The 26,639-nt window shown below is 40.0% G+C and overlaps 2 protein-coding genes and 1 long non-coding RNA gene across 3 annotated transcripts; all 3 read left to right on the forward strand.

Annotated features, from left to right (window-relative positions):
• The first annotated feature begins 1,830 nt into the window (after positions 1-1,830).
• LOC117599543 (uncharacterized) lies at positions 1,831-2,616 on the forward strand. The gene is made up of 2 exons (XR_004579954.2): positions 1,831-1,907; positions 2,039-2,616. It is a non-coding gene; the product is annotated as an uncharacterized LOC117599543 (long non-coding RNA).
• Positions 2,617-3,454: 838 nt separating this feature from the next.
• Positions 3,455-10,723, forward strand: LOC117599598 (aldo-keto reductase family 1 member B1). The gene is made up of 10 exons (XM_034313402.2): positions 3,455-3,720; positions 4,858-5,025; positions 5,169-5,285; positions 6,642-6,719; positions 6,798-6,920; positions 7,758-7,864; positions 8,109-8,190; positions 9,399-9,482; positions 9,573-9,655; positions 9,757-10,723. The coding sequence occupies exons 1-10, from the start codon at positions 3,655-3,657 to the stop codon at positions 9,797-9,799; spliced, it is 951 nt and encodes a 316-aa protein (XP_034169293.2). The 5' UTR covers positions 3,455-3,654; the 3' UTR covers positions 9,800-10,723.
• Positions 10,724-18,220: 7,497 nt separating this feature from the next.
• Positions 18,221-25,489, forward strand: LOC117599451 (aldo-keto reductase family 1 member B1-like). The gene is made up of 10 exons (XM_034313027.2): positions 18,221-18,504; positions 19,728-19,895; positions 20,039-20,155; positions 21,170-21,247; positions 21,326-21,448; positions 22,409-22,515; positions 22,760-22,841; positions 24,167-24,250; positions 24,341-24,423; positions 24,524-25,489. The coding sequence occupies exons 1-10, from the start codon at positions 18,439-18,441 to the stop codon at positions 24,564-24,566; spliced, it is 951 nt and encodes a 316-aa protein (XP_034168918.2). The 5' UTR covers positions 18,221-18,438; the 3' UTR covers positions 24,567-25,489.
• The last annotated feature ends 1,150 nt before the right edge of the window (positions 25,490-26,639 follow it).

Genomic DNA, 26,639 nt, shown 5'->3' on the forward strand with positions numbered 1-26,639 from the left:
TAAAAAAAGAACAGCAAAGTGTTGCGCAGTTGTTTCATGCCTTAATGCAAAATCAAAACAGCAGATTATAGACACAATTCTGAAAGAAACACTTCATTTGAATTAAGAGGTATGCATATGCAGTGCTTGTATATAAGTGCTTATATATTTTAATTACATAAACCAGTTTAATGAACATTTTATGAAACAATTTGTTGTTGCATATTAATAATATGAAAGGAAAAGATTCCAAAAAAAAAATCTAAAAATGAAAAAAAAAAATCAATTAATACTAGACATTTAATAAAACAAAACTGATCAACATATACTCTTCATTTGGTAGAAACCCAACACTCCCCATCACCCTGAGTAAAAAACACCATCCATGTTGTGAAGCATGGTGGTGGTAGCATCATTTTGAGGGTTACAGAAGGGCTGGTTTGAGTATTTCGGAAACTGCTTCTCTTGGCAATTTCACACACGGCAGTCTCTAGAGTTTACACAGAATGGTGCGGAAAACAAAAAACATTGAGTGAGCGACAGTTCTGTGGGTGGAAACACCTTGTTGATTAGACAGGTCAGAGGAAAATTGCCAGATTGGTTTGAGCTGCCAGGAAGGAAATAGTAACTCAAATAATCACTCTTCACAACCATGGTGAGAAGAAAAGCATCTAAGAATGCACAATGGATCAAACCTTGAGGTGGATGAGATACAACAACAGAAGACCACATCAGGTTCCACTCCTATCAGCCAAGAACAAGAATCTGAGGCGATCTTGGGCACAGGCTCATGCAAACTGGACAGTTGAAGATTAGAAAAAAAAATCACCTGGTCTTTTTCCAGGCTTCAACTGTCCAGTTTCGATGAGTTCGGTGACTACGGTATATTTGTGTAGATTCATGACATACACTGATCAGCCATAACTTAAAACTAACTGCCAAATATTGTGTAGGTTCCCCTTGTGCCGCCAAAACAGCTCTAACCCGACGAGGGATGGACTCCACAAGACCTCTGAAGGTATGCTGTGGTATCTGGCACCAAGACTTTAGCAGCAGTTCCTTTAAGTCCTGCAAGTTGCAAGGTGGGTCTTCCATGGATCAGACTTGTTTGTCCAGCGCATCCCACAGATGCTTGATTGGATTGTGAACTGAGGAGTTTAGAAGCCAAGTCAACACGCCCATGACCCTGTCACCGGTTCACCAGTTGTCTTTCCTTGGACCACTTTTGGTACTCACTAACCACTGCATCCTGGCAACACTCCACAAGGAGGTGCTCTGACCCAGTCGTCTAGCCATCACAACTTGGCTCTTGTCAAAGTTGCTCAGATCCTTACGCTTGCCCATTTTTCCTGCTTACAACACATCAACTTCAAGAACTGACTGTTCACTTGCTGCCTAATATATCCCACCCCTTGACAGGTGCCATTGTAAGGAGATAATCAATCTTATTCACTTCATCTGTCAGTGGTTTTAATGGTATTATCGGTATATAATCACAGTGAAGTAAGTTTCCGTTCCAGGTAGTAACACTACAAAATGGAGAAAAGTTCAAGGGGGGTGAATACTTATGCATATTACTGTAATTGCCTGAGATAAGAATTTGGCGACATCTGCTGGTCAGATGCTGTAACTACAGGAAAGAAAACTAAGCAAAAACGGCGTATTTTTATTATTATTATTATTGTTTTACATTTATGTACTAATTTATTTTAAAACGTGCAGTGTAGTAGAGCAGCAATGAGCCTTAAGTAGTAGGTGAACATTGCTCACAACATCTCTGATATAAAAAAAAAAATAATAATAATGCTGTACTGTGATGCTGTACGTTCATGTTTACACTTAGTCACGTGACGGATCTTGATCGTGTACACTGTACGAGAGAAATCCTATCAGTATAATCATGTGACTGCTGCAAACACTGTTCCTCAGTGAGTTTCTGACATCAGAAGCCTAGCTAGCGCTGTTAAACTAGCATCAGCGTGACATTTTTACCTCATTCATTCTCTTCATCAAAAGACGTACATCATGTTAACCTCGGTGTCCGTTTGTTTTTCTGCAGCGACCGTCAGATCACCTGCCCGAAGTGCGACAAACAGTTCCTCAAAACCGATCACTTAAAGAAGCATCTGACCATCTGACATGCCACCTGAAAATCTGCAAAGGCCCAAAGACAGGCAGAGGAAGGAGAGGAGGAAGACAGGGATCAGGAAGAAGAACCAGACGAAGAACAGGAAAGAGATTTTAGCACCAGACGAGAGAAAAGAGTGTGACATTGTCATGGTGGGGTTTTCCTCAGATAAGCCTCTGTAACCTCTCACTGTGATTTTGCGATTTGCTTTATTTGGTATTTTTTATTCAGTTTACATTCTGTTTTACTTTCTGATGTGCCAAGTTATTTGTACGCTCTGATGTATGGAACAATTCATGAAGATGAAACTTGCTCAGCTCAGAGGATGCCAGTGGTGGTCAGAAAAAACACGCTGTATCTGAAACACTGCCATTTTAATGTTTAGTGAAATCAGTTCCTTTTTTACACTTTGCCTTAGTTGTTATTTATTTGTATAATTTCATTGAGTGAAGCCACCGTACATTATGAAATGAGGTCATTTACAAATAAATTAATTTCTATAAATCTTGTTAGCTACAATGCAGATTGAGTTTGTTCTACATTTCCATTCTGTTACATTGCGTAAACACAACAAAAGTATTTAAATTAGGCTTTTAATTAATGCTGATTATTATTGGATGCTTCTGTGTCTGTCAATTATTGAAGTTCTTCTTTTTTTTCTTTAAATGGCAATGAGTTGAAAGAGTCGACTCTTATTGGTGAGCCGAGTCAAATGATCTGACTCACCTAAAAAGTGGAATTTTTATATAAATGTAGAGAAAGATTTCACTAAAGAATTTCAGTCATAGTTAGACCAAAAGAACAATTAATGTTCAAAATACTAAACTTTGTCCGGTTTACAAAGCTGTTTAGGATTTCAGGAGTCGACTCTTATTGGTGAGCCGAGTCAAATGATCTGACTCACTCCAAAGAACTAGAGCACACATAGAAGGCAAAGTAAGATTTAAGAAAACAATTTCAGCCATAGGTGGGCAAAGAGGAGCGATCACATGGTGAAAATATCGCAAAGTTCATCCTGTTGATTCAAGTTCATCCAAGAATGGCAGTGAGCCGTTTGGGAGCTGAAGGAGCCGACTCCTATTGGTGAGCCGAGTCAAATGATCTTACTCAGTGAAAAGATCTGGAATTTCCATAAAAGGTAGGGAAAGATTTCACTAAACAATTTCAGCCATAGTTCGGCAAAGGAGAGCATTCACATGGTGAAAATATAGCAAAGTTCATCTTGTTTAGAAAAGAATGGCATTGAGCCGTTTGGGAGCTGAAGGAGTCGACTCCTATTGGTGAGCCGAATCAAATGATCTGACTCAGTGAAAAGAGCCGGACGTTCACACTCCCGTCCACAAGGTGGCGGTGTTGTGCCTGATGGAGGTTCAGTTCACAGCTCTGTGGATATTTACAGCTGTTCATGCACTTAGTCTGCTAGTCTAGTAGATTAGACTCAGCTGACACTTCCTCCTCCTGCACCACTACTAACTAGTTCACTTTAACCAGCTACACTTATTATATTTCCTGATCTAATCCGAGGAGAAAGACTCATCACGTCGAAAATGGCAACTTCAGTGAAACTCTACACCGGAGCAGAAATGCCTCTTGTGGGTCTCGGTACATGGAAGGTAAGAGTCAACATCCAATCCAAAAAATGTCCAGTTTTCTGCATTTCACTGCGAGGAACTTTCACCTGCATCCTTTAAACATGTTTTAAATGTCTAATTCTGTTCAAATGCACTGCATTCTTTTGAGTATAAATACAGAAACATCTAGATTAGGGTCAAAGTGGGGAAAAACATTATATCACTGTAACCTGTAAACTTTTATATTTAAAAAAAAAACTTTTTAAAATGAATAAATCTTGTACTTAAAATAATTATAGGTGTGCTCTTATGTAGGCCTGCTTTAGTGTAGAATAAAGGGCAAATATTTATACTACTACTACTAATAATAATAATAATAATAATGATATGCAGTATATAATTAAAGAAAAGCTAAATAAAAAAAGATGCATCATTAAAATAAAAAATGCAAATATACAACCACATAAAAGAAGAACGAAGCACATAATAGAGAAAATAGCACATTTCTCTATTACAAGTTATAAAAATAAAAAATAAATTTAATAATAAAATAATCATATAATAATTATATAGTTAATATAAGATAAAGTGTTAAGCTAAATTAATTAAGATACAATTTTACTAATCAATATGTAAAGCAGGGAATTGTAGCTTAGAGAAAAAAAATTAAAATGAAATGTTTAACAGAATTTTTTTTATATAAAATAAATAATTGCTTGTTATATTCAATGATATGACACACATAAAACTTAAAATTAAAGAGATATATATTGTTAATTTGTGAGATTTCTCTCTTTGTTGGTAAATTTTTACTTTTTAGGCCTTGTGAAGACTCGACTCATCGTTGTGTATCTTATATGGTCCAAAATAAATATATGTTTATTGCGTGTATATCTTTATACCACAGTCCTTAACTCATCTTAAATATTTTTTTTTTTTTTTAATTCTATAATAAATCAGTCACAGACTTAAGGGCATTTTATATGGTCAAAAAGAAGTATATTTTTATTAAGTTTATATAAAATATATATATAAAATTACAGCCCTTTCATTTTTTTCTGATTAGCATGTGTTTAATAAGTCTCGGTTATACAGTATCTTATTATACAGTCAGAGTGAGCTGATTATATGTGATATTATATGAGTTAATGTTTATCAACCCCTTGTTCTCTGCTCCAGTCTAAGCCAGGTGAAGTGACTGAAGCTGTGAAAGCCGCCATCGCTGCAGGCTACAGACACATCGATGGAGCGTTTGCCTACAAAAACGAGAAGGAGGTCGGAGAGGGCATCCAGACCATGATTAAAGAGGGCGTGGTGAAGAGGGAGGAGCTGTTTGTCGTCAGCAAGGTAGCGATGCCTCACGACCTCTCTACCTGAAAATGCCACTTATATTACAAAACGTTATGACAAATTAGCTTGAGTGAACACAGGTTAAAGATGGCCTCCAGAGAGCGTGGCAGGAAAAGACTTAAACGTTCTTTTCTTCGCAGCTTTGGTGCACCTTTCACCAGAAGTCAGCCGTAAAAGGGGCGTGTCAGAAGACTTTAAGTGACCTGCAGCTGGATTACCTGGATCTGTATCTGGTCCATGCGCCAATGGGCTTAAAGGTGGCTTTAAATACTTATACTTATCTATTAAATCTAGGTTAAAGTTATGCAGTTTTATTTCAGCCTCAGCAGCAGTCGTAATAGTAGCAGTAAGAGTAATGGGAGCAGGAGCAGTATTAGGAAAATAGTAGCAGCAGTATTAGTAGTAATGGTGGTGGTAGTAGTAACAGCTTTAGTAGTAGTGGTAGCAGCAGTATTAGTAGTAATGATGGAAGTAGTAGTAGTAGCAGTATTGGGAGTAGTAATAGTACTAATGATGGTAGTAGTATTAGTAGTAGCAGTATTGGGAGTAGTAATAGTACTAATGATGGTGGTAGTAATGATGGTGGTAGTATTAGTAGTAGCAGCAGCAGCAACAGTATTAATAGTAATAATAATACCAGTAGTAGTAATAATAGCAGTGCAGTCGTAGTAATAGTTGTAGCAGTAACAGTATTAATAGTAATAATAATACCAGTAGTAGTAATAATAGCAGTGCAGTAGTAGTAATAGTTGTAGCAGTAACAGTATTAATAGTAATAATAATACCAGTAGTAGTAATAATAGCAGTGCAGTAGTAGTAATAGTTGTAGCAGTAAGAGTATTAATAGTAATAATAATACCAGTAGTAGTAATAATAGCAGTGCAGTAGTAGTAATAGTTGTAGCAGTAACAGTATTAATAGTAATAATAATACCAGTAGTAGTAATAATAGCAGTGCAGTAGTAGTAATAGTTGTAGCAGTAACAGTATTAATAGTAATAATAATACCAGTAGTAGTAATAATAGCAGTGCAGTAGTAGTAATAGTTGTAGCAGTAACAGTATTAATAGTAATAATAATAACAGTAGTAGTAATAATAGCAGTGTGGTAGTAGTAATAGTAGCAGCACTGATAACAGTAGTAGTAGCAGTATATGGTGTGTCTCATACATGTTCTTTGAGTGAGTGAGTCCTGGGGGAAATCAGTCCCTAAAAGACTAATCTCTAATCCCTGAGAGATTGGCCCAATCCTAACACAATTACATATCTCTTATCTGGCTGATCTGCGCCTCATTATTCTCATTATTCTCATTATTCTGATTACTGACTGGATTAGATCGTTGATGATGTGATGTAACCCTGGATTTGTCCAACATGAAGTGTGTAAGCTTAAAGGTTATTTAACTTAAAGAAGTTCAGATGATTCATTTAAAAGCAATAAATACTTTATGCTGTATTATAAGTGTATAAACAGTACGATGTGTCATTTTTTTAATACATTAAAAATTGTAATTGTGGGCAGACTGCTGTGGTATAAGAGGAATAAAACACTTCAGACTCCATGACGGATATTTCTCTAGGACTTGTGTTTAAGGACTGTGTTTCCGTCTTTCAGCCTGGACCAGAAGCGCTCCCGTTGGACAGTGAAGGTTTTGCCATCAGTGATGACACCAATTTCCTGGAGACCTGGGAGGTGAGAAGTCGATTACAGTTTCATAAAAAAATGCTTCCTGAGGCAGAGTCACATCACACACTGATCTTGTCGTTGTAGGGAATGGAAGAGTTGGTGGACGCAGGGCTGGTGAAGGCCATCGGCATCTCCAACTTCAACCGAGAGCAGATTGAAGCCATTCTGAATAAACCAGGCCTCAAATATAAACCTGCCAACAACCAGGTAAAGTCCAGCAGAGATTACAATTGTTGTAAAAGTATCATCTGAAGCTTTTTAAATGCTTTTTGGATGTTTGTCCATGCTAAATTTACTATGCAAAAAATAAAACTCTCAGTTCACGACTGATCTGTTAACGATTCAATCCACTGCTGATCCATTAACGATTCGATTCACTGCTGAGCCGATACAATTCAATTCAGCACAGATACGATTCTATTCAATTTTTCAACAAAGGAAAGATTTCAGGACAGATGAGCTGTGTGTTCATGTGTCATGTTTTTTTTTTTTTTGTTTTGTTTTTTTTTTTGTGGTCCTAAAATACACACACACACACACACTTTTCTTAGCTATTAGACTGATGTGCTTTTTAATCTCGTGTATCACTTCTACCTTTTAATCTTACTCAAGCACTTTTGGCACGTTACATTCAGCACTGTTCTTCTGTGACACTATTTTCCCATGAGGATTTAATTAATTAATTATTATTAATTAACAATAATTAATAATTATTTTTTAACTACTCGTTTAAAAAAAAAAAGATGCATTCTCATGTTGAGTCAAATGCCTTACAATTTGCATTAATGCTAATTTGCATTAATTACAATTTGCATTAATGCTACTAATGCTAAACAGGCTTACGTTACAAAATGTTTGCAGTTTAATATTTGTTTTGCACTTTAAGGACAGAATTATTGGGCTTGTTGGTATCTATTATTGAATAAACCTGGAAAATGAGCAAAAACATTTCTTTTCAGGTTCTGTATCACATGCAGTCAGATGCAACGTAACGCATGAGTCTTCATTTCTCTCATCTCATATGGTCACGTTTATTTTCTGCAGATCGAGTGCCACCCTTACCTGACGCAGGACAAACTGATCGCCTTCTGTCAGTCGAAGGGGATTACAGTGACCGCATACAGCCCTCTGGGTTCCCCTGATAGACCATGGTGAGAGATTTTACACGACAGCTCATCACAGGAACTGTAGGTCTGTTCGTCTGACCAATTCTTATGATCTTTCTCAAATAACTGCAGAAAAAGTGCTTGCGAAAAATATAATATGGCAACAGCAAGACTTCAGCATCCCTTCTGTTTGCAGGACTACACATCTCTGTGTGATGTGTAAATAAGTAGTGAAGTGAACTCGGTGTGTTTTGAATGAAGGTATACTGCTTATTTTTTTTATCATCAGGGCTAAACCAGATGACCCATCATTGTTGGCGGAACCAAAGATCAAGGCCATTGCTGAGAAGCACAAGAAGACCACCGCTCAGGTAGGAGGCCTGAAGAAATAAAATGAACAAATTCATCTAAAGTGGATTTGAAAGAGCTCCAAAAAGCTCATTGTGTCACATGGTTCAATTTTTTCTCCCGTGCTCCCCTCTTCACTGAAATATAACAACTCGGTATAAATCACAGGGATGGGCGTGTCTTCATGATGCCCTCATGCTCATGACTCTATAAACTCCACGTATGTAACCACAAGTAATATACAGTATATCCCATATACAGTATAGTATAATCCTGGGGGAAAAAAAAATGGGCCAAGCCCAAATGGCAAAAATTAAGCTTTTAATGGTCTTAACAACAAATCACTTGTCAGGAAATGAGCAAGAATGAAACGAATGCACTCCTGAGAGCTCCTGTGCCTCCATTTGCTGTTTGTTTGGGGAAAAGCTAGAAACAGGGAAATTCGCTTCTATAGTCTTCTTGTATGCAAAGGTAAAATCACTATAATGATTAAAATGTTTGATGTAAAATTCACACTAACATGTCTTGGCTCCTATCTGCCACACCTGATGCAGCCGCTCTATCAATCCTGGCTTGTTTATGAGTTTATCAGGACCTTGATGTGCTGCATCAGGTGTGGCAGATAGGTAAACAATGACTTAAAGAAAAAAAAAGCTTATTGTTTGCTTTATGGAAAATTTTATACACCCAGACATGTATTATTTTGAATTTAAGTCAAACATTTTAATCATTATAATGATTTTTACTTTTGCATACAAGAAGACTGTAGAAGCGAATTTCCCTGTTTCTAGCTTTTCCCCAAACAAACAACAAATGGAGGCACAGGAGCTCTCAGGAGTGCATTTGCTTCATTCTTGCTCATTTCATGACCAATGATTTATTACAACCATTAAAAGCTTCATATTTTGCCATTTGGGCTTGGCCCATTTTTTTTTTTTCCCCAGGATTATACTATACTGTATATGGGATATACTGTATATTACTTGTGGTTACTTCTACTGCTCATTTTTATAGAAAGTAATATGGTGTAATCTTTCCAGACACACGCACGCAAGCACAACCTGTAGGGAAAAATAATACTGCCATGACAGATTTAGGTGGAACTAAAATTCCAGAAATACTCTGCTAATAATTATATTTCTCAACATCCCCATGTAAAACTAATGCAGTCTGAGTAGGTGTTGAGATTAATAAGTGTCTGGGCAAGAAAACAGCTGTTCTGTATCTCCAGGTCCTGCTCCGCTTCAGCATCCAGAGGAACATCATTGTGATCCCGAAGTCTGTTACTCCGTCCCGCATCAAGGAGAACTTCCAGGTAAGCTTTGATGGAAAAGCCTGAAACTCCTTGATGCTGGAAAACGTTCTGACTTATCGTGTTTGAAATTCATTTTATTTACGATGCCAGGTGTTTGACTTTGAACTGAGCGACGATGAAATGAAGACCATTTTAAGCTACAACAGGAACTACAGAGTTTGTCCCATTGAGTGGTGAGTGCTTTATATTATAAACAATATCCATGTAGTCTCTGTACATATCACATGAGAATTACAGATGGATAACTTTCCCTCTTTCCCTTTTTTTTCCCCAGGAGTCTGAAGCACAGAGATTATCCGTTTAATGCTGAGTACTGAAAGTGAAGAACGGCACGAAAACCGCGGGGTCGATGTACACTTTTCTTTCTCAAATACTAAAGCTGTGATTAACTTCAATACACATCTTCACCGTGGTGATAAGACGACGCAGTGTGATTGTTAAATGCTCACTTATCTTCAACGTAAAAGTTCTCTAATCTTTTAAACTGGGCTAAAACAGCATTAACCTTAACCTTTAGTGCTTTTGTTGCTTTGAATCTCAAAGATTGAAAATAAGAAGACATCATACAATCTAGACTAATATACTGTATATCCAGTATCCTCTTTTGGCATATTAGTGGCCTGTAACAACATATCCACACTTTATATTATTTTGTTTCAAGTTTACATCAGCATTGTCAGATTGTGCAAAGTTTTTGTTATTATTGTTGCTATTTGCCTTAATGGAGAACACTTGATATTTCACCATGAATGCTGCAACCCACCTGAAAGCACTTACTTTTAAATCCTCCATCATTTTTTCCCTCTTTAGGTCCCATAATTATTCAAAGTTTACTTCTGATCTGTGCGAAAGAAATTCAGTAGAAATGAAAGGATACGTGATTTTTGATATAGATCAAATCAAATGAAACATAAAGGAAGTGTAATTAATTGATGGCACTGCCCCAGACAAAATAACCTGAAGCATCGTTCTACATTTCACTTTATTTTTAACCAAGCACTTGTATGTTAAGAGTAATCTTAATGCACATTTCTGAGAATGATGTATGTGAAGTCTGTTTTTGGAGGAACAGATTGGAAAGTTGTCAGTCGTACTCATGTCTGAAATTATTTTTATTATTGACTCCTTATTGTTCTCAAAATGATGATGTTTCAGATTTAATCTGATTTCATTCTACCTGGCTACTTTTTAGGCTTTTGGATTTATGAAACATCCAAAATAAAGTTGAAGCTTCAATCATGGTTCTGGTGTTTGTTCTGAAATAAATAATAAAAAAAAAACCACCAAAGTGTTGCGCAGTTGTTTCATGCCTTAATCCAAAATCAAAACAGCAGATTATAGACACAATTCTGAAAGAAACACTTCATTTGAATTAAGAGGTATGCATATGCAGTGCTTGTATATAAGTGCTTATATATTTTAATTACATAAACCAGTTTAATGAACATTTTATGAAACAATTTGTTGTTGCATATTAATAATGTGAAAGGAAGAGATTCCAAAAAAAAAAATCAATTAATACTAGACATTTAATAAAACAAAACTGATCAACATATACTCTTCATTTGGTAGAAACCCAACACTCCCCATCACCCTGAGTAAAAAACACCATCCATGTTGTGAAGCATGGTGGTGGTAGCATCATTTTGAGGGTTACAGAAGGGCTGGTTTGAGTATTTCGGAAACTGCTTCTCTTGGGAATTTCACACACGGCAGTCTCTAGAGTTTACACAGAATGGTGCGGAAAACAAAAAACATTGAGTGAGCGACAGTTCTGTGGGTGGAAACGCCTTGTTGATTAGACAGGTCAGAGGAAAATTGCCAGATTGGTTTGAGCTGCCAGGAAAGAAATAGTAACTCAAATAATCACTCTTCACAACCATGGTGAGAAGAAAAGCATCTAAGAATGCACAACGGATCAAACCTTGAGGTGGATGAGATACAACAACAGAAGACCACATCAGGTTCCACTCCTATCAGCCAAGAATAAGAATCTGAGGCGATCTTGGGCACAGGCTCATGCAAACTGGACAGTTGAAAATTAGAAAAAAAAAATCACCTGGTCTTTTTCCAGGCTTCAACTGTCCAGTTTCGATGAGTTCGGTGACTACGGTATATTTGTGTAGATTCATGACATATACTGATCAGCCAGAACTTTAAAACTAACTGCCAAATATTGTGTAGGTTCCCCTTGTGCCGCCAAAACAGCTCTAACCCGACGAGGGATGGACTCCACAAGACCTCTGAAGGTATGCTGTGGTATCTGGCACCAAGACTTTAGCAGCAGATCCTTTAAGTCCTGCAAGTTGCAAGGTGGGTCTTCCATGGATCAGACTTGTTTGTCCAGCACATCCCACAGATGCTCGATCGGATTGTGAACTGAGGAGTTTAGAAGCCAAGTCAACATGCCCATGACCCTGTCACCGGTTCACCGGTTGTCTTTCCTTGGACCACTTTTGGTACTCACTAACCACTGCATACCGAAAACACTCCACAAGGAGGTGCTCTGACCCAGTCGTCTAGCCATCACAATTTGGCTCTTGTCAAAGTTGCTCAGATCCTTACGCTTGCCCATTTTTCCTGCTTACAACACATCAACTTCAAGAACTGACTGTTCACTTGCTGCCTAATATATCCCACCCCTTGACAGGTGCCATTGTAAGGAGATAATCAATCTTATTCACTTCACCTGTCAGTGGTTTTAATGGTATTATCGGTATATAATCCCAATGAAGTAAGTTTCCGTTCCAGGTAGTAACACTACAAAATGGAGAAAAGTTCAAGGGGGGTGAATACTTATGCATATTACTGTAATTGCCTGAGATAAGAATTTGGCGACATCTGCTGGTCAGATGCTGTAACTACAGTAAAGAAGACTAAGCAAAAACGGCGTATTTTTATTTATTTATTTATTTTTTTACATTTATGTACTAATTTATTTTAAAAAGTGCAGTGTAGTAGAGCAGCAATGAGCCTTAAGTAGTAGGTGAACATTGCTCACAACATCTCTGATATAAAAAAAAAAATAATAATAATGCTGTACTGTGATGCTGTACGTTCATGTTTACACTTAGTCACGTGACGGATCTTGATCGTGTACACTGTACGAGAGAAATCCTATCAGTATAATCATGTGACTGCTGCTAACACTGTTCCTCAGTGAGTTTCTGACATCAGAAGCCTAGCTAGCGCTGTTAAACTAGCATCAGCGTGACATTTTTACCTCATTCATTCTCTTCATCAAAAGACGTACATCATGTTAACCTCGGTGTCTGTTTGTTTTTCTGCAGCGACCGTCAGATCACCTGCCCGAAGTGCGACAAACAGTTCCTCAAAACCGATCACTTAAAGAAGCACCTCAACTCCCATGACGGGAAAAGAGACTTCATCTGTGAAAAATGCAACAAGGGCTTCCTCATGAAATACCATCTGACACGCCACCTGAAAATCTGCAAAGGCCCAAAGACAGGCAGAGGAAGGAGAGGAGGAAGACAGGGATCAGGAAGAAGAACGAGGCGAAGAACAGGAAAGAGATTTAAGAGCACCAGACGAGAGAAAAGAGTGTGACATTGTCATGGTGGGGTTTTCCTCACATAAGACTCTGTAACCTCTCACTTTGATTTTGCGATTTGCTTTATTTAGTACTTTACACTTTATTTAGTACTTTTTATTCAGTTTACATTCTGTTTTACTTTCTGATGTGCCAAGTTATTTGTACGCTCTGATGTATGGAACAATTCATGAAGATGAAACTTGCTCAGCTCAGAGGATGCCAGTGGTAGTCAGAAAAAACATGTATGCCAGTGGTAGTCAGAAAAAACATGTATGCCAGTGGTGGTCAGAAAAAACATGGTTACGTATGTAACCATGGTTCCCCGAGGGAACGAGACATTGAGTTGAAACGCTATGGGAACCCCTTCAGCGTGACCACGCTCTGAATCACATGTGTAATCAGTCCAATGGATGGGCGAGACGTCACGGGTGGGGTGACGTAGCGAACAGGAAGCTTATAAGCATGTGCGGTGGATACAGCGGCAGCTTCGAGAATGAAGCGAGCGCTTGCAGGGATGCCGGAAGTATGGCAGTGAGACGCAGCGTCTCGTTCCCTCGGGGGAACCATGGTTACATACGTAACCTGGAGACATTCCCCTTCAGGAACTCGAGCTGCGTCGAAACGCTATGGGAATGAGTATGCCCACGCCACCAGACTTACAAATCCCTGCCTAGTGTGGAAGAGCACAGCTAGGGCAAGAGAACAAAAGAGCACAAAGTGGCTCGCATGTTGAGGCCATAGAACCCGAAGAAAGTCAGGGGCACGGACCAACCCGCAGCGTTGCAGATGTCCTGCATAGGGAGACCTGCCAGAAAGGCCTTGGAGGCCGCCACACTTCTAGTGGAGTGAGCCTTGACTCCCGAGGGCGAGGGGAGATCAGAGGACTCATAGGACAGACAGATGGCATCCACGACCCACCGGGCAGCTCTGAGGACGTATGTGTCCAGTGCTCACACGATAGAAACGCTTTGGCCAGACCGGGCGCAAAGTCTAAAAGAGAGGGCCACTGAGAGGGCCTGTAGATCCCCAACTCTCTCGAGAGAAGGAAGTTTACAGAAAGCCTCCAGCACCACAGCCAGGTCCCATGGAGGGACACGAGATCGTACCGGAGGCATCAGCCTCAGCGCACCACGGAGGAAACATGTAACTAGGGGGTGCCTGCCCATAGACTGACCACTGTGAGGGTCGTGATAGGCCGCAAAGGCCGCCACGTAGACCTTCAAGGTGGAGAGGGTCAACCCTGAGGAGAATCAGACCTGCAGGAACTCCAGCACTGTACCAACTGGGCAGTTAACTGGGTCAAGCTGGTGGTCTCCGCACCAAGAAGTGAAAAATTTCCACTCAGGGCGTACAGTTTCCTCATTGAGGGAGCTCTGGATTGGAGAATGGTCTCAACAACCTCGGTTTAGAGACTGGAAGCTACGAGTTGTGCCCCCCCAGAGGTCACACCCACAGCCTCCACAACTCCAGGCAGGGGTGGAAGCCCGCCTGTGAGAGAAGGTGCCTCCTGACGGGGATCTCCCGTGGAACGCCGTCGAGGAGGGAAATCGGGTCCGAGAACCATACTCGGCCCTGCCAGAACGGAGCTACTAACAACAGAAGGACCCCGTCCTGGCGCACTCTCTCCAGAGCTCCTGGGAGCAGAGCAATCGGGGGAAAGGCATACAGACGAAGCCTCTGCCAGGTCTGTACATGGCATCCAGTCCGAGAGGAGCTGGATGAGACAGAGAGAGCCAGAGGGGACAGTGCGATATCTCCTGAGTCGCAAACAGATCCACCTGAGCCCGGCCAAACACTCTCCATATCCGCTTCACCATCTCAGGGTGAAGTCTCCATTCCCCGGGCCTCGGCCCCTGCCTCGACAGGATGTCTGCTCCCATATTGAGATGCCCAGGGATATAAACTGCTCCCAACAGGAGGAGTTTCCCCTGGGACCACACAAGGATCTGGTGTCAGGTACCCGCCTGTAAAGGGGGGCGCTAACGCAGACCTCCCCGGTGGTTGACGTAAGAGACCACCTCTGTGTTGTTGGTGCGCACCAACACATGGCGAACTCTTAGGTCCGGGAGAAAGTGTTTCAAAGCTAGAAACACGGCCATCATCCCCAGGCAGTTAATGTGCCACATGAGATGGCGGCCGCTCCACGGACCATGGGGTGAGCGGCCACTCGTGATCGCTCCCCAACCGGTGAGAGATGCGTCCGTCGCCAGCATTATGTGGAGACAAGGAGCTCCAGCACCGGGCCCTGAGACAAGAACCAAGGTTCCCTCCACATGTCTAAGGCACGTAGGCATCGCCGCGTGACCTTGATCATGCAAAGCGGGTTTCCCCTCGGGGAGAACCCCTTGGTCTTGAGCCACCACTGTAGGGATCTCATGTGCAGCAGGCCAAAAAGTATCACGTTGTATGCAGCTGCCCAGCAGTTTCTGGAACTGCTTTACAGTGAGTGACCGGCCTTCTCTGACTCCCGTGACTGCTGTGAGGATCGACCAATCCGAGCAGGAGACAGACGTGCGTGCATCGTGGTCGAATCCCACACCACGCCCAGATAAGTGGTTCTCTGTACTGGAGAAAGCACACTTTTCTTGGTTTTTAGTCTTAACCCCAGCTCTTCATGTGGGCGAGAACGACATCTCGATGCCGAACCGCCGCCTGCTCCGATTGAGCTAATATCAACCAATCCTTGATATAATTCAGTATGCGGATGTCCTAGAGTCGCAGAGGAGCCAGAGCAGCATCTACACCTTTCGTGAAAGTGCGGGGTGAGAGTGCCAGGCCGAAAGGAAGAACCCGATATTGGTAAGCTTCGCCCCCGAAAGCAAACCTCACAAACTTCCTATGTTGGGAAAGGACAGAGTTTTGGAAGTATGCGTCTTTTGCTCGATCGTGACAAACCAGTCCTCGGACCTGATCTGAGACACGCCTTGTTTGATTGTGAGCATCCTGAACTTCAGTCGCATGACTGAGCGGTTCAATTGACGCGGATCTAAAATGGGACGCAACCCTCCATCCTTCGTTGGAATGACGAAGTACCAGCTGTAGAACCTGGACTCTCTTTTGTGAGGAGGGACCACCTCGATGGCCTCCTTCCTGAAGAGAGTGTTTACTTCTTGTTCCATTACCAGAGCCTGCTTGGGGCACAGAGAGTGGGAAGAACCCCGGAGAAACGAGGCACTGGAGAACCCAATTGGATTTGGTAGCCTCTCTCTACAGTATGCAGGACCCATTGAGATACATTTGGCAGAAGTTTCCACGCTGCCAAATAGTCTACTAAGGGAATCAGTCTCTCAAGACTGACCTCTGGTATAATAAGAGCGGCTAGCTCGGTGCCCTGAAGTGGCAGACCGGCAGGGGATGGCCAAAATAGCTGCTCTGGAGACCTCCGAAGAGGTAGCGAGCCTCTAAGTACCGCTATGTTCCTGGGCGGAAACTGAGAGAAGCGCTCGCCAGAGACCACTGTGCCCTAAAGCACCATGGGTGGCAGGGTTGGCAGATCGATCGAGAGACAGGCATCGTATGATGAGGTGTACACCGCTCTTCCCCAGTGGGGCCTGCCCTCAGAAGTCCTGGGCCACCAGCGTCAGGATTTCTTGGCCGAGGTCTTTTTAGAGAGAAGACCGGTCCGCAGATCTGGCTTCGCCTTAGAAGACCCCGGCCTTGTTTTTGTGCCTCCTGGTATGAGGCACTGGTACATGGAGGAATGATCTCCTGAGTCTAGAAAAGCCTCCCCCACGACCTCGACACCTCGGTGTGGAGGTCGGGGAAGAAAGGTAGGCTCCGGCGTGGAGGTGGCGGCTCCTCAAAGAGAGCCTTCCGGGAGCGAAGCACACGCAGCGGCAAACGCACGCAATGCGGGCTTCGCTCTTAATATAGCGCGAGCAGGGAGAAACACACCGCCTAAAATGCTGCCTGTTCTCGCCTCATGTTTCATCTTTTCGCGAGCTTTAGGCATGCCGCGGCGAAAGCGAAACCACATAAAAGGACCAGTGGATCTGGCGGATGAGGAAGAAGAAAGGGACTCGCCCGTCTCCATTGCCTCCACCAAATCCATTTGCGAACCCCACGAGTGTAACCGCCGCTCTGCCTCGGCAGAAGTGGGGCCAACACCGCGAGGAACGCTGGTGAAGGCTCTCTCCTCAAAGAGAGCCTTCCAGGAGCGAAGCGCACGCAGCAGCAAACGCCCGCAATGCGGGCAGCCTGCTCCGCGTGCTTTGCTCCCAAGCAGGCAACGCACAGGCTGTGTGTATGCCCACCCGTAATATAGCCTAAAACGTAATATAGCCTAAAACGTAATATAGCCTAAAACGCTGCCCGCTCTCGCCCTCATGTTTTGTCTTTTTGGCATAATGCTTTGAGAGACAAACAATACAAAATCAGACTGACACACACACACAGAGCACTTGCTGAATGACAGAAAGCTGCCGCTGTATCCACCGCGCGTGCTTTTAAGCTTCCTGGTCGCTACGTCACCCCGCCCGTGACGTCTCGCCCATCCATTGGACTGATTACACATGTGATTCAGAGCGTGGTCACGCTGAAGGCGTTCCCATAGTGTTTCGACGCAGCTCGAGTTCCTGAAGGGGAAACACGCTGTATCTGAAACACTGCCATTTTAATGTTTAGTGAAATCAGCTCCTTTTTTACACTTTGCCTTAGTTGTTATTTATTTGTATAATTTCATTGAGTGAAGCCACCGTACATTATGAAATGAGGTCATTTACAAATAAATTAATTTCTATAAATCTTGTTAGCTACAATGCAGATTGAGTTTGTTCTACATTTCCATTCTGTTACATTGCATAAACACAACAAAAGTATTTAAATTAGTCTTTTAATTAATGCTGATTATTATTGGATGCTTCTGTGTCTGTCAATTATTGAAGAAGTTCTTCTTCTTTTTTTCTTTAAATAGCAATGAGTTAAAAGAGTCGGCTCTTATTGGTGAGCCGAGTCAAATGATCTGACTCACTCAAAAGAGCTGGAGGACACATAGAAGGCAAAGAAAGAGTTAATGAAACAATTTCAGCCATAGTTAGGCAAAGAGGAGCAATCACATGGAAAATATAGCAAAGTTCATCTTGTTTAGAAAAGAATGGCAGTGAGCCGTTTGGGAGCTGAAGGAGTCGACTCCTATTGGTGAGCCGAGTCAAATGATCTGACTCAGTGAAAAGAGCCGGACGTTCACTTTAAAGTCCACAAGGTGGCGGTGTTGTGCCTGATGGAGGTTCAGTTCACAGCTCTGTGGATATTTACAGCTGTTCATGCACTTAGTCTGCTAGTCTAGTAGAGTAGACTCAGCTGACACTTCCTCCTCCTGCACCACTACTAACTAGTTCACTTTAACCAGCTACACTTATTATATTTCCTGATCTAATCCGAGGAGAAAGACTCATCACGTCGAAAATGGCAACTTCAGTGAAACTCTACACCGGAGCAGAAATGCCTCTTGTGGGTCTCGGTACATGGAAGGTAAGAGTCAACATCCAATCCAAAAAATGTCCAGTTTTCTGCATTTCACTGCGAGGAACTTTCACCTGCATCCTTTAAACATGTTTTAAATGTCTAATTCTGTTCAAATGCACTCCATTCTTTCGAGTATAAATTCAGAAACCTCTAGATTAGGGTCAAAGTGGGGAAAAACATTATATCACTGTAACCTGTAAACTTTTATATTTAAAAAAAAAAAAACTTTTTAAAATGAATAAATCTTGTACTTAATTATAGATGTGCTCTTATGTAGGACTGCTTTAGTGTAGAATAAAGGGCAAATATTTATACTACTACTAATAATAATATGCAGTATATAATTAAAGAAAAGCTAAATAAAAAAAGATGCATCATTAAAATAAAAAATGCAAATATACAACCACATAAAAGAAGAACGAAGCACATAATAGAGAAAATAACATTTCTCCATTACTAGTTATAAAAATAAAAAATAAATTTAATAATAAAATAGTCATATAATAATTATATAGTTAAGATAAAGTGTTAAGCTAAATTAATTAAGATACAATTTTACTAATCAATATGTAAAGCAGGGAATTGTAGCTTAGAGAAAAAAAATTAAAATGAAATGTTTAACAGAATTTTTTTATATAAAATAAATAATTGCTCGTTATATCCAATGATACGACAAATATAAAACTTAAAATTAAAGAGATATATATTGTTAATTTGTGAGATTTCTCTCTTTATGTCGGTAAATTTTTACTTTTACTTGTGAAGACTCGACTCATTGTTGTGTATCTTATATGGTCAAAAATAAATATACATTTATTGCGTGTATATGTTTATACCACAGTCCTTAACTCATCTTAAATATAAAAATAATAAATATATCCTTTATTTTTTGATGAATTGTGTTTATTCTTTGTGATTATTTTTTTTTTAATTCTATAATAAATCAGTCACAGACTTAAGGGCATTTTATATGGTCAAAAAGAAGTATATTTTTATTAAGTGTATATAAATATATATATATATATATATATATATATATATATATATATATATATATATATATATATATATATATATATATATAAAATCACAGCCCTTTCATTTTTTTCTGATTAGCATGTGTGTAATAAGACTCGGTTATACAGTATCTTATTATACAGTCAGAGTGAGCTGATTATATGTGATATTATATGAGTTAATGTTTATCAACCCCTTGTTCTCTGCTCCAGTCTAAGCCAGGTCAAGTGACTGAAGCTGTGAAAGCCGCCATCGCTGCAGGCTACAGACACATCGATGGAGCGTTTGTCTACAAAAACGAGAAGGAGGTCGGAGAGGGCATCCAGACCATGATTAAAGAGGGCGTGGTGAAGAGGGAGGAGCTGTTTGTCGTCAGCAAGGTAGTGATGCCTCACGACCTCTCTACCTGAAAATGCCACTTATATTACAAAACGTTATGACAAATTAGCTTGAGTGAACACAGGTTAAAGATGGCCGCCAGAGAGCGTGGCAGGAAAAGACTTAAACGTTCTTTTCTTCGCAGCTTTGGTGCACCTTTCACCAGAAGTCAGCCGTAAAAGGGGCGTGTCAGAAGACTTTAAGTGACCTGCAGCTGGATTACCTGGATCTGTATCTGGTCCACGCGCCAATGGGCTTTAAGGTGGCTTTAAATACTTATACTTATCTATTAAATCTAGGTTAAAGTTATGCAGTTTTATCTCAGCCTCAGCAGCAGTCGTAATAGTAGCAGTAAGAGTAATGGGAGCAGGAGCAGTATTAGGAAAATAGTAGCAGCAGTATTAGTAGTAATGGTGGTAGTAGTAACAGCTTTAGTAGTAATGGTGGTGGTAGTAGCAGTATTAGTAGTAATGGTGGTGGTAGTAGTAACAGCTTTAGTAGTAGTGGTAGCAGCAGTATTAGTAGTAATGATGGAAGTAGTAGTAGGAGCAGTATTAGGAGTAATAATAGTACTAATGATGGTGGTACTAATGATGGTGGTAGTATTAGTAGTAGCGGCAGCAGCAACAGTATTAATAGTAATAATAATACCAGTAGTAGTAATAATAGCAGTACAGTAGTAGTAATAATTGTAGCAGTAACAGTATTAATAGTAATAATAATAGCAGTAGTAGCAGTAGTAGTAATAATAGCAGTGTGGTAGTAGTAATAGTAGCAGCACTGATAACAGTAGTAGTAGCAGTATATGGTGTGTCTCATACATGTTCTTTGAGTGAGTGAGTCCTGGGGGAAATCAGTCCCTAAAAGACTAATCTCTAATCCCTGAGAGATTGGCCCAATCCTAACACAATTACATATCTCTTATCTGGCTGATCTGCGCCTCATTATTCTCATTATTCTCATTATTCTCATTATTCTGATTACTGACTGGATTAGATCGTTGATGATGTGATGTAACCCTGGATTTGTCCAACATGAAGTGTGTAAGCTTAAAGGTTTATTTAACTTAAAGAAGTTCAGATGATTCATTTAAAAGCAATAAATACTTTATGCTGTATTATAAGTGTATAAACAGTACGATGTGTCATTTTTTTAATACATTAAAAATTGTAATTGTGGGCAGATTGCTGTGGTATAAGAGGAATAAAACACTTCAGACTCCATGACGGATATTTCTCTAGGACTTGTGTTTAAGGACTGTGTTTCCGTCTTTCAGCCTGGACCAGAAGCGCTCCCGTTGGACAGTGAAGGTTTTGCCATCAGTGATGACACCAATTTCCTGGAGACCTGGGAGGTGAGAAGTCGATTACAGTTTCATAAAAAAATGCTTCCTGAGGCAGAGTCACATCACACACTGATCTTGTCGTTGTAGGGAATGGAAGAGTTGGTGGACGCAGGGCTGGTGAAGGCCATCGGCATCTCCAACTTCAACCGAGAACAGATTGAAGCCATTCTGAATAAACCAGGCCTCAAATATAAACCTGCCAACAACCAGGTAAAGTCCAGCAGAGATTACAATTGTTGTAAAAGTATCATCTGAAGCTTTTTAAATGCTTTTTGGATGTTTGTCCATGCTAAATTTACTATGCAAAAAATAAATCTCTCAGTTCACGACTGATCTGTTAACGATTCAATTCGCTACTGATCCATTAACGATTCAATTCGCTACTGATCCGTTAACGATTCAATTCGCTACTGATCCATTAACGATTCAATTTGCTACTGATCCATTAACGATTAGATTCACTACTGTTCCAATAACAATTTGATTCACTGCTGATCCGATTCGATTCAATTCACTGCTGATCCATTAACGATTCGATTCACTGCTGAGCCGATACAATTCAATTCAGCACAGATACGATTCTATTCAGTTTTTCAACACAGGAAAGATTTCAGGACAGATGAGCTGTGTGTTCATGTGTCATGTTTTTTTTTTTGTTGTTTTTTTTTCCCCTAAAATACACACACACACACACACTTTTCTTAGCTATTAGACTGATGTGCTTTTTAATCTCGTGTATCACTTCTACCTTTTAATCTTACTCAAGCACTTTTGGCACGTTACATTCAGCACTGTTCTTCTGTGACTCTATTTTCCCATCAGGATTTAATTAATTAATTATTATTAATTAACAATAATTAATAATTAATTTGTAACTACTCGTTTAAAAAAAAGATGCATTGTTGATGTCTCATGTTGAGTCAAATGCCTTACAATTTGCATTAATGCTAAAATTTCTAACAGGCTTACGTTACAAAATGTTTGCAGTTTAATATTTGTTTTGCACTTTAAGGACAGAATTATTGGGCTTGTTGGTATCTATTATTGAATAAACCTGGAAAATTAGCAAAAACATTTCTTTTCAGGTTCTGTATCACATGCAGTCAGATGCAACGTAACACACGAGTCTTCATTTCTCTCATCTCATATGGTCACGTTTATTTTCTGCAGATCGAGTGCCACCCGTACCTGACGCAGGACAAACTGATCGCCTTCTGTCAGTCGAAGGGGATTACAGTGACCGCATACAGCCCTCTGGGTTCCCCTGATAGACCATGGTGAGAGATTTTACACGACAGCTCATCACAGGAACTGTAGGTCTGTTCGTCTGACCAATTCTTATGATCTTTCTCAAATAACTGCAGAAAAAGTGCTTGCGAAAAATATAATATGGCAACAGCAAGACTTCAGCATCCCTTCTGTTTGCAGGACTACACATCTCTGTGTGGTGTGTAAATGAGTAGTGAAGTGAACTCGGTGTGTTTTGAATGAAGGTATACTGCTTATTTTTTTTATCATCAGGGCTAAACCAGATGACCCATCATTGTTGGAGGAACCAAAGATCAAGGCCATTGCTGAGAAGCACAAGAAGACCACCGCTCAGGTAGGAGGACTGGAGAAATAAAATGAACAATTTCATCTAAAGTGGATTTGAAAGAGCTCCAAAAAGCTCATTGTGTCACACGGTTCAATTTTTTCTCTCCCCTGCTCCCCTCTTCACTAAAATATAACAACTCGGTATAAATCACAGGGATGGGCGTGTCTTCATGATGCCCTCATGCTCATGACTCTATAAACTCCACGTATGTGACGCACAATTCATTTTGTTTATTGTAAGCACTTGCTGTAGGGGGCGTGGCCATGTAAGTTGTGCTTGATCATGCATAGGTCACATGACCATAACATACACTCCTGGGCAAAAAAATGCCCAAAAATTAAGCTTTTTATGGTCTTAACAACAAATCACTGGTCAGGAAATGAGCAAGAATGAAACAAATGCACTCCTGAGAGCTCCTGTGCCTCCATTTGCTGTTTGTTTGGGGAAAAGCTAGAAACAGGGAAATTCACTTATATAGTCTTCTTTTACGCAAAAGTCATGATAATGATTCAAATGTTTGATGTAAAATTCACACTAACATGTCTTGGTGTACAAAATTTTCCAAAAATATCATGGGATATAAAACTGGGATGTTTTTTTTTTTTTCTTAAAAGCTTAGTCATTGCTTATCTGCCACACCTGATGCAGCCGCTCTATCAATCCTGGCTTGTTTATGAGTTTATCAGGACCTTGATGTGCTGCATCAGGTGTGGCAGATAGGCAAACAATGACTTTAAGAAAAAAAAGCTTAGTCATTGTTTGCTTTTAGGAAAGTTTTATACACCCAGACATGTATTATTTTGAATTTAATTCAAACATTTTAATCATTATAATGATTTTTTACTTTTGCGTACAAGAAGACTGTAGAAGTGAATTTCCCTGTTTCTAGCTTTTCCCTAAACAAACAGCAAATGGAAGCACAGGAGCTCTCAGGAGTGCATTTGTTTCATTCTTGCTCATTTCATGACCAATGATTTGTTATTACAACCATTAAAAGCTTCATATTTTGCCATTTGGGCTTGGCCCATTTTTTTTTTTCCCCAGGATTATACTATACTGTATATGGGATATACTGTATATTACTTGTGGTTACTTCTACTGCTCATTTTTATAGAAAGTAATATGGTGTAATCTTTCCAGACACACGCACGCAAGCACAACCTGTAGGGAAAAATAATACTGCCATGACAGATTTAGGTGGAACTAAAATTCCAGAAATACTCTGCTAATAATTATATTTCTCCACATCCCCATGTAAAACTAATGCAGTCTGAGTAGGTGTTGAGATTAATAAGTGTCTGGGCAAGAAAACAGCTGTTCTGTATCTCCAGGTCCTGCTCCGCTTCAGTGTCCAGAGGAACATCATTGTGATCCCGAAGTCTGTTACTCCGTCCCGCATCAGGGAGAACTTCCAGGTAAGCTTTGATGGAAAAGCCTGAAACTCCTTGATGCTGGAAAACGTTCCGACTTATCGTGTTTGAAATTCATTTTATTTACGATGCCAGGTGTTTGACTTTGAACTGAGCGACGATGAAATGAAGACCATTTTAAGCTACAACAGGAACTACAGGGTTTGTCCCATTGAGTGGTGAGTGCTTTATATTATAAACAATATCCATGTAGTCTCTGTACATATGACATGAGAATTACAGATGGATAACTTTCCCTCTTTCCCTTTTTTTTCCCAGGAGTCTGAAGCACAGAGATTATCCGTTTAATGCTGAGTACTGAAAGTGAAGAACGGCACAAAAACCACGGGGTCGATATACACTTTTCTTTCTTAAATACTAAAGCTGTGATTAACTTCAATACACACCTTCACCGTGGTGATAAGACGACGCAGTGTGATTGTTAAATGCTCACTTATCTTCAACGTAAAAGTTCTCTAATCTTTTAAACTGGGCTAAAACAGCATTAACCTTAACCTTTAGTGCTTTTGTTGCTTTGAATCTCAAAGATTGAAAATAAGAAGACATCATACAATCTAGACTAATATACTGTATATCCAGTATCCTCTTTTGGCATATTAGTGGCCTGTAACAACATATCCACACTTTATATTATTTTGTTTCAAGTTTACATCAGCATTGTCAGATTGTGCAAAGTTTTTGTTATTATTGTTGCTATTTGCCTTAATGGAGAACACTTGATATTTCACCATGAATGCTGCAACCCACCTGAAAGCACTTACTTTTAAATCCTCCATCATTTTTTCCCTCTTTAGGTCCCATAATTATTCAAAGTTTACTTCTGATCTGTGCGAAAGAAATTCAGTAGAAATGAAAGGATACGTGATTTTTGATATAGATCAAATCAAATGAAACATTAAGGAAGTGTAATTAATTGATGGCACTGCCCCAGACAAAATAACCTGAAGCATCGTTCCACATTTCACTTTATTTTTAACCAAGCACATGTATGTTAAGAGTAATCTTAATGCACATTTCTGAGAATGATGTATGTGAAGTCTGTTTTTGGAGGAACAGATTGGAAAGTTGTCAGTCGTACTCATGTCTGAAATTATTTTTATTATTGACTCCTTATTGTTCTCAAAATGATGATGTTTCAGATTTAATTTGATTTCATTCTACTTGGGTACTTTTAGGCTTTTGGATTGATGAAACATCCAAAATAAAGTTGAAGCTTCAATCATGGTTCTGGTGTTTGTTCTGAAATAAATAAATAAATAAATAAAAAACACCAAAGTGTTGCGCAGTTGTTTCATGCCTTTTAATGCAAAATCAAAACAGCCGATTATAGACACAATTCTGAAAGAAACACTTCATTTGAATTAAGAGGTATGCATATGCAGTGCTTGTATATAAGTGCTTATATATTTTAATTACATAAACCAGTTTAATGAACATTTTATGAAACAATTTGTTGTTGCATATTAATAATGTGAAAGGAAGAGATTCCAAAAAAAAAATCTAAAAATGAAAAAAAAAAAATCAATTAATACTAGACATTTAATAAAACAAAACTGATCAACATATACTCTTCATTTGGTAGAAACCCAACACTCCCCATCACCCTGAGTAAAAAACACCATCCATGTTGTGAAGCATGGTGGTGGTAGCATCATTTTGAGGGTTACAGAAGGGCTGGTTTGAGTATTTCGGAAACTGCTTCTCTTGGCAATTTCACACACGGCAGTCTCTAGAGTTTACACAGAATGGTGCGGAAAACAAAACATTGAGTGAGCGACAGTTCTGTGGGTGGAAACGCCTTGTTGATTAGACAGGTCAGAAGAAAATTGCCAGATTGGTTTGAGCTGCCAGGAAGGAAATAGTAACTCAAATAATCACTCTTCACAACCATGGTGAGAAGAAAAGCATCTCAGAATGCACAATGGATCAAACCTTGAGGTGGATGAGCTACAACAACAGAAGACCACATCAGGTTCCACTCCTATCAGCCAAGAACAAGAATCTGAGGCTATCATGGGCACAGACTCACCCAAACTGGACAGTTGAAGATTAGAAAAAAAAATCACCTGGTCTTTTTTCCAGGCTTCAGCTGTCCAGTTTCAAGACCTCTGAAGGTATGCTGTGGTATCTGGCACCAAGACTTTAGCAGCAGATGGGGCCTCCATGGATCGGACGTGTTTGTCCAGCACATCCCACAGATACTCGATCAGAGTGCGAACTGGGGAGTTTAGAACGCGCCCATGACCCTGTTGCCGGTTCACCGGTTGTCCTTCCTTGGACCACTTTTGGTACGCATTAACCACTGCACACCGGGAACACTCCACAAGACCTGCCGTTTTGGAGATTCTCTGACCCAGTCGTCTAGCCTTCACAA

Source organism: Pangasianodon hypophthalmus, chromosome 18, assembly GCF_027358585.1.
Source record: "Pangasianodon hypophthalmus isolate fPanHyp1 chromosome 18, fPanHyp1.pri, whole genome shotgun sequence".
In the NCBI taxonomy this organism is placed as follows: Eukaryota; Metazoa; Chordata; class Actinopteri; order Siluriformes; family Pangasiidae; genus Pangasianodon; species Pangasianodon hypophthalmus.